Genomic DNA, 8,576 nt, shown 5'->3' with positions numbered 1-8,576 from the left:
TCATTTCCAAAAAAAATAAGATACAAGGACGAAAACTCAAAACACGTCAAATTACATATACCAAAAGACTATTTAAGCTTTTTAAAAATTTCACACGAGGTGCTGAGAGAAAAAGTAAAGGTGCAAATGCTAGTGATTTGTATATTATCAGCTAGGGGTGCTCAAAACCAAACCAACCCAATAGAAAACCGCAAACCAAACCAAACCAAACCGAAACCGCAAAAAACCGCATTTGGTTCGGATTAGTTTGAGTCATCTTTTAACAAAACCGCACGGTTTGGTTCGGTTTGCGGTTTGTATTTTGTAAACCGAACCAAACCAAATCAAACCGCATTATGTTACAACCTAAATTTTACTTAACTCACATCCAATCCAAAATTAAACCTATTATACATCAGCCTTATGATTACGAACAATTTTCTCATCCTTACACATATAATTTCAGTCCCGATCTTCTCAAATCTCTAATAACATTATTTCACCTTCTTTGCCACATACATCTTCCTTCTTCTTCTATAATTTTTACTCTCCTATATTCTTTCTTTTTCACCTTCTCATTTTTATGTAAATGTTCCGTATTTCAGTTTCATTTTTATCGCACATCTTCTTCTCTAATCTCTTAACACTTTTTCTTTTTCTTTTTCACCTTCACTAATCTTTCGTCTCTTCTATTTTTTTGTTTCATTATAATAATTTTTATATTGTTTTATGCTATTATTTTATGTTTAATATTCCACTTTTGTCTAATTTAATTTTTACATATTAAATGGAAAATCGTTGTCAAAATATGACGAGTTTTGTTGTTATTTGTTAGTGTATGAATGTCTAAATATAAAATTATGTTGTCATATATATGTGTATGTATGACTCAATAAAATATTTGTAAAAAACCGAACCAACCGAACCGAACCAAACCGCATTAGTTTGGTTTGGTTTGGTTCGGATTTTTTTTAAAAGCCAACCGAACCAAACCAAACCGCACTATTTTTTCTCTTGCGGTTCGGATGATTTTTTTCGTCAAAACCGCCCAAACCGCACCGCGAGCACCCCTATTATCAGCCAACTCAACCCAAATGATCTTTAGTAGGCAGTGCTAACTCGTTACTCAAGCTATCTGATTTACGGTGAGAGAAACATTTCATCTAGCACATCAACCTACTCGGAGAACTCCAATTTGTTTAAAAAGATAAGCACATTGTAAATTTGTAATTACTGCCACAAAAAGAACTCGAGTGAAATAATCTTTTGCCTCACTGAACTAACTATGTTTTTCCCTTGAACGATTACAACTATTCACCCAGACAAAAGGGGGAGGAAACTTCACTGCCACATTAATAAGAAAAATATTTACTATTCGACACAAACATAACACCAGAAGTTCAACACAAGTGTCTAACTACACATCATCAAACCATTCACCAAAGACACCTAAATTCATGAGGGCAAAAGGGCAGGCTTCATTTCCGAAGAAATGCCACGGTGGCAACGCGGGAGCCTACGGATCCACCAAACATGAATGTTGGGTATGTGCGGACATGACTAACATATCGAAATAGAGGTTCTCTGCATGATTCATCATCCTTGGCTCCCTCAAGTTCCTGAGCGGTGGCACTTTTTCTTTGGTTGAAACTTTCCACTTCTTGTACTAACTCATCCTTCGTACTGTTGCAAGATGTGATCACCTTACATTACATAATACAAAGGAAAGTCAGAAACGGCAAGCATCATAAAGTAGAAGAACTGCAACAATGTCATGAACACGGCATGGGAGAAAGATAGCAAATGTATGAACATCAATTAACAGCATAAAATAAAATAACCACAACTTCTGTAACAAAAAAGGACTCCCACTGTGTAATAGGTAAAACTCATGCACGAGCCCCAACTACTAGCAGATAATTAAAACATGGGTCTAAATCCAACATTGTTTTTAATGACTAAATCTAATGTTAACCTTGGACAAGAAATAGTTCAAAAGTACTTACAAGTATTCCACCAGAAGCAACCAGCCTTGACACAGAATCCCAATACATCATTCTGAAAATAAGAAAGCAACCAGCAGAAGATTATATGGAGAACAAAGTAGGAGTGGGAAAGAAATGTATAACATGATTTTACAAAACAAAATAACATCATCCCAATAGAATTATGACAGAACCATGAATAAGATAGTACTTTCTCTTACCTCTTGACAGGACCATCAGGATGCAATCCAATAGCATCAAGTGTCCCTTTATCCATGACAAGTTGAAACACTTGTTCCAACTTAGTTTCAAGGACATCATCAACCTTTAAACAGTTACATCAATGTATCTCTATTAGTCGTGGCAATAACGTAAGGATAGATATGTATTGCAAACAAAATAAGCATGCTAAGAAACAAGTTAAAGACTAATAACAAATGCAAGTAGTCATATACTACAAAACAGGGGGAAAAGGTGATAAAGAAAAAAGGCTTCTATTAAAAAATGAAACCCATGTCAAACACAAGATGAATTCATTTCTCCTTTATTGCAATTTCCAAGCAATTCATATAATAAACTCCAATGTAAAATAGAAGTTCAGAAAATGTTGTGAAAATCACATGATTCATTCACATCACATTTGAGGCGATGCCCATTTTGAGCCTAGAACAGGCAGCCTGAGATGTATCAGGTTGTATCATGCCTGACAATGCTGAATATCCCATGATGCAGGTGAGATAGTTATGTTATTTACAACCAGAAGTTACTATTCTCAATAAAGAACGATAATAATATTCTAAAGGCATAAAGGTTGGTCATATAATTTCTGCAAACAAAAACTTTTAGTTCATAAACTCGGATTTGTTTTCTTATTTACGCAGGGTTGTTCGGTGTGGATGAGTGATTTTGCCGATATGAAAATGAGAAAAAAGCGTAAATCTACTACGCTCACTCAAAGAAGAAACAGCTTATTGAGAAAAAGAGAGAACTAAAAAGATAGAGAACGAAACCTCCTAAACAAAAGAGCAAAACATAAAACAAAAATAGAAGATGAGAGATCAATGTAAAAAAGGTTCCTATAAAAATGGCCATGACTTTTGCATTAAATAGATGCCAATTGCTTGATGCCTTGATCGTATCCCAAGTTAATTGATATACCTAAGAAAACTTGTTGAAGATTCTAGAGTTCTGCTTTAGCCAAATATACCTTATTGTGTTGTGGCACAGTTTAGACATTACCACAAAAATGCAAAGTGGTCTAGAATTAATTTGAGTATTGCCGCAAAAGAAAAACAAAAAAGGTGGATAAAACTCATTTTAACAAAGCAGAGCATATTTTTACTGCACAAAATCATATCGAACATGCTACTACTCGAGTTTAGATACGGGCAACCTCCTGCCTTTAAGCTACATGAGAAGAAAAGAGACACAAAATTATGTATTTAAACACAGACAAGAGCATACACACGCACAGACTCTGAAAGTTGAACATACCAAAAATTTGATGTTGGGAAACCCATCACGGTTAGCAAGGCTTTGGGCAAGGTTGATGCCCCGTTCACTATAATCAGTTCCAGTTAAATCAGAGAACCTGAGCAGATACCAAGAGTTTGCTCAGTAAGGAGGTTGTAATACTATAAAAATTAAATGCAAATATATATCCAGAATCAATATTCAAAATATGCAAGATACAAAGACTGAACAAAAGGCAGTTCCATTCCTAGGAAAACAATAAATTATATATTTATGCAGCCGCCAATAAAAAAATATATATTTATGCACCTTTTCTTTCAGTAGTTCTTTGTTTCTTCACTTCAATATACTTTTACTTTTTTTATCTCTTCATTTCTTTATATTTCCATATATTTTATAAGTTATTTGATATAAATCATTTATTACTGGTATGCACAACCATGAGCTTATGCTAATTCCCTTAATTAATTAAAACTTCCATATATTTTAAAAGTTATTTGATATAAATCATTTATTACATTTTCCACAGTGATGTTATCCTCCAATTTTATTTGCGTATGCACATATCTATGTTAGGTACAAGAATAATACGCCTATATATATTCTGACAAATTGAAGGGGAATTGACACATATTTGTGTAGTTGTTGTGAGAGACTGGGAGTGGGAGATACGTTGGACAGAAATCGGAGAAGTGAATAAAGACAGTGGATTAAAGTTACGTACAATTTTCTAATTTACATGGCATATCGTCAACAATATGATAAAAAGTGAAAACATACCCTTGTTTAGCTAATTCTTGGAGAAGCAAACCATTGCCAGTCCCAATGTCAAGTACATTCCAACTAGACAAAAGTTTATCATCTAGTTCACCCGCTTCCGCCTTAACATCATCAACATGATTTGGAATGCGACCTTGAGAAATGTCAATGCACAATGCCTTTGTCCAAGATGCAACTACCTCCATCACATCATCGCCGAACCTACAAAGACGAAAATTTACAACACAAAATGTAAGAGCTGAACAATTTTCCATGAAAATATTAAGAATGTATCATTTCCAACGATTTCCCACCACATTGTCAAGGTTCATCATCATGAATATAAAATGTTCATTAAACATCTCTTACACGGAAAATTATTCTTACCGCATCATAATATAGTTAACTCACTTTTCCATAAAAGATCCCTTACATGGACTGACTCTTAAAAGGAATAGAAGAAGTCTAAACATTATATAAAGCAAAGTGATTTGTTAAAACCCTGAAATCTTAATGTCAGCCTGAAGTTGACATTCTTCTGAAACCAGTGTTGTTAAAAAATTGGTATAGTCGATATGATATGTCGACTCAGCTATTTGCAATATATCAGCATGTTTTGATATATCGGTTATACCAGGACATAATGAATAGCTGAGTTGTGTGTTTTAGGAGTGGCCAAACTTTTAAAAACATTAAAAAATTACCTAATATGAAGTGGTGAGTCGGTTACTGCCTACTGGTATTATATAAAGAATGAAACTTCACTACCAGTACTGAGGTAAAGACATAACTCACTGGCTCAAAATAAAAGAAGGCAACCCCTTTGGTCCTTCACCTCCCCGCGCAATGTATGCAACTATGCTACATGCTTTATTAGTTTGAAATATTGAAATTGAGTTTTATGTCAATTTCTTTTATAATTTATGTTTATAAAGCTTTTATCTGTATGCAACATGCTTTATTTTATATACATTTATTTATGTTTCAACGCGTTGCGGCTTCCGCTATGTTATGTGCTATTAATAACACTGCCTCAAACTGAGTATCAACTCCATAGATATAATAGGAATATTTAAATGGTACCACATTTATCAAACTAAGTTTCTAATCTAGGCAAAGCAAGGAAGCCAGCATACATTCTGAAGCTTTGCATAATCCTTTTTATTTATCCTTCCAACATTACATTATGTTGAAAGGTAGAAACATGTATAGTAATCATTTAATAAAAGGGGGAGCACCTTCATTAGGAAACTGAATAACGAGTACAACAAGCTAGGAAAGCAAAATAAGCAATGAAGAAATCATGATTCTGAAAAATTCATCAAGTAGAAGCTCAAATAGTTTCGTATTTTTAGATGTCTAATCCGACCATTTGTTTATGTTTAAATAATCATATCATATCAAAATAATAATGAATTACTAATACTCTCTAAGAAATACCTACAAAACTAATTATTACCAGCCATCAAGAATGGTTTCTGGTCAGTAAATTCACCTAATAACTGAAGATTAAAAGCAGAGATGTTTTTATTTGTTTATTCTAAGTGCAAATTGCTGAAAACATGTTTTTCTAAGGAAAAAAATAGACTAAGAAAACATAGAGATGATACAGAATTAGATTAATATCAGTAAAACATTTCATAACTTAAAACCAAATAAAATCTTCGCACAAAAACCATATAAATCACTGAAGCATGTGTTGACGAAAATAAATTTACCAAACTTCACCAGCATGACCATGTTCACGAAAATTTGTAAGCTCGTCTGTATATGCAGCATCCCAGTAACTCTGAAATCCCAGCATTGATGAAACTGCTTCAGCGTCAGATTCATCCTTGTCAGAACTGCACACAAAAATTATTCAAGTATAAAAAGTGCATTAATAAATCAAGAACACTTTCAGATTCATTCATTCAATTCATTTCGCAAGATCCAGCGTACAAACACCAGTTCCCGATTGTAAACCCTCAGTAAATTCTAAATTCCAAAATTCACACAGCTACCACTCAGATCCATACATTACCAGTCAATTTCAAATATAAACCACCTAAACCTCCATAAATTTTGGAAATGCGAGCAACCGAATAAACCAGATCTTAACTATTTACTACACCTTGCTTCCCCTAAAACTAAAATCGGAAAACCTAATCATAGTAATATTAACGGTTTTCACTCTCGCCTCAAGCATATTTACGAATCTGCGATCTCATAACATTAATGACAACAAGAACAACACAGAAATGCAATCAATCAACGAATCGGAAATTGACTCAGTCATGCTTCACAAATTAGCAATTGACAAAGCGCAAATTTCAATTCATTGGATACAAACTCGTTTCATTTCGCTTTACTCGTTGAAAGATAAAATACAGAGAGATGGAGAGAGGTGAAGAGGAATGGAACCTATAGTCTGAGGTAGCACGGAGGTTGGCGTTGGAAAGAGCTTCAGCGGCATCGGCATGACGCTGATCATCGTCGAGAGTGCTGCCGTACTCGCTCTTGATGGACCACGAGTCAGCGGCGATGGAGCGGTCGTCGTCGGAGACCAGATCGACGGCGGAGAGGGCTACAGCTCGCGCTTGTTGCGAGACGTCGGAGTCCTCCGGTTGCAAACGGATTCCGGCCATCAAAGAGAGAAGGGAAAAATAACGGATGAGTAATAAGTGAGAAGCAGAGGGACGTTACTATAATGGTTGGTTACGGTGGTTTTCAATGACTGTGTTGTGACTTTGAGCGCTGTTTCTTCGTGCTGATCACTACTGCTGATACTTGAAGGCAGCGAAGCGAGGATTGTGTGAGAGAGTTAATTTCTCACGTAACGTAGGGGTTTACTAATTGCACCCCTTTTTAAAATAATATTGCATCTTTTTTTATTATTTTTTGGTTTAGTTGTAACCTAGTTTTATAATAAGAAAAAATTTGAATTAATTAAATTTCAGATATTAATTTTAAACATCGGTTTAGTTAGTCCAACATTTTAACTGAATAATAAATAAATTTAATTTAAATTTTATAAATTAATTAATAAATATAATGATTTACAAATCAATATCAATAATATTAGAGTTGTCAAAACAGATTATCCGACCTAAATAGATAAGGTAAATTCAAAATTTATCATTGAGTCCGGCCTTGAGTGGGTCTCGGAGACCCTAAACGAACTATTTCTTTATTATTTTGGCACAAAATATCAAAATAAAAATCTCATAACTTTTATTATAAATAAAATGAAATAAAATATATTATTTTAAATATAACATATTTTAAGTACTATAGTATTTTTATATAATATCATATAAAATGAAAAATAAAACAAAATGTATTAGGAAGTTATAGTAATAAAGAGACATTACAAAAAATGCATTTTTTTAGTTGTAACAAATAATAGAAAATTATGTTAATAACGCAAGTGATGAAGAACTTCTTGAATCTCTCAAGATTCTCGTTATCCCTTATGCTAGATCTCTCTCTCTCTCTTCTTGATCCTCTTTTCTATCATTGTTGGTTATCTGTTCCTTTTTCCCTTTATCCACTTCTGTGTGATCTCTTTGTCTAGGTGTGGCAATGTTTGTTGTTCTCTCTTTCATCATGTTCTCCCGTGTGTTATTGTGTATCTACTTATCTTCTTCCTTTTCCCTTGTTCTATAGTGTTTTGTTGCTAATCACCTATCGCTTTAGCCATGTTTCTTTAGTGTTCTTTTGATGTTCTTTCAGTTTTCGATGGATCACGATAGCAGAACACAGCATACGGAAGACGACATAGCTCCCAGTGGGAAGGAGATCATCCTTGCTGAGAACCACGTCATTCATGAACCTGCAAACAACAATATGGCGTTGAATCATAAAAAACTTATCATGGCGGTCAGAAAAATCCCAAAGAATAACCTTGCTCAGAAAAACATGGCTAATCTAACCATTCCATAAATTGACCCCAAAGATTTATCTAGCCTTATGTCAGCACGTAGCCTACCACCCAAAACCAATACCCCGAGTTTCTACGTATATGAGGAAGAAATTCAAGGAAAAGATTATTCTCAACCTTTGTGCATATTGGATAAGATCATCGATGAAAAGTCCATTCATAAGGGCTCTATGCAAGCTGCCTTGGCTAACATCCGGTGTAATCCAAGGAATCTGGTTGTCAATGAAATTGATACAACTATATTCAAAATATCAGTTGACAAAATTGAAGACCATAGACATATCCTCAAAGGTAGTCATTAGGGGTTTCGAAATTCCTGACTAATTCTTCAAGATTGGGATGGGAAAAATCTATTGCTAGCTTGGAATTCTCTAAAGCCCCAATTTTGGTGCAGATTTGCTAGCCTGGATTACCTATCAATGGTAAAATGGCACAAATGGGGATGAAATTAGGGGAAG

The 8,576-nt window shown here is 34.3% G+C and overlaps 1 protein-coding gene across 1 annotated transcript; it reads right to left on the bottom strand.

Moving 5' to 3' along the window:
• Nucleotides 1–1,173: 1,173 nt before the first annotated feature.
• On the bottom strand, nt 1,174–7,018 carry LOC131609804 (uncharacterized). Its single transcript, XM_058881600.1, has 7 exons — nt 6,600–7,018; nt 5,915–6,040; nt 4,218–4,418; nt 3,459–3,555; nt 2,186–2,289; nt 1,986–2,037; nt 1,174–1,682 (listed from the first exon to the last, which is right to left on the bottom strand). The coding sequence occupies exons 1-7, from the start codon at nt 6,821–6,823 to the stop codon at nt 1,458–1,460; spliced, it is 1,029 nt and encodes a 342-aa protein (XP_058737583.1). The 5' UTR covers nt 6,824–7,018; the 3' UTR covers nt 1,174–1,457.
• Between the last annotated feature and the right edge of the window lie 1,558 nt (nt 7,019–8,576).

This window comes from Vicia villosa, linkage group LG6 (assembly GCF_029867415.1).
Source record: "Vicia villosa cultivar HV-30 ecotype Madison, WI linkage group LG6, Vvil1.0, whole genome shotgun sequence".
Lineage (NCBI taxonomy): Eukaryota > Viridiplantae > Streptophyta > Magnoliopsida > Fabales > Fabaceae > Vicia > Vicia villosa.
Note: the sequence above shows the minus strand (reverse complement) of the source record. Positions and strands in the feature narration are given on the sequence as shown.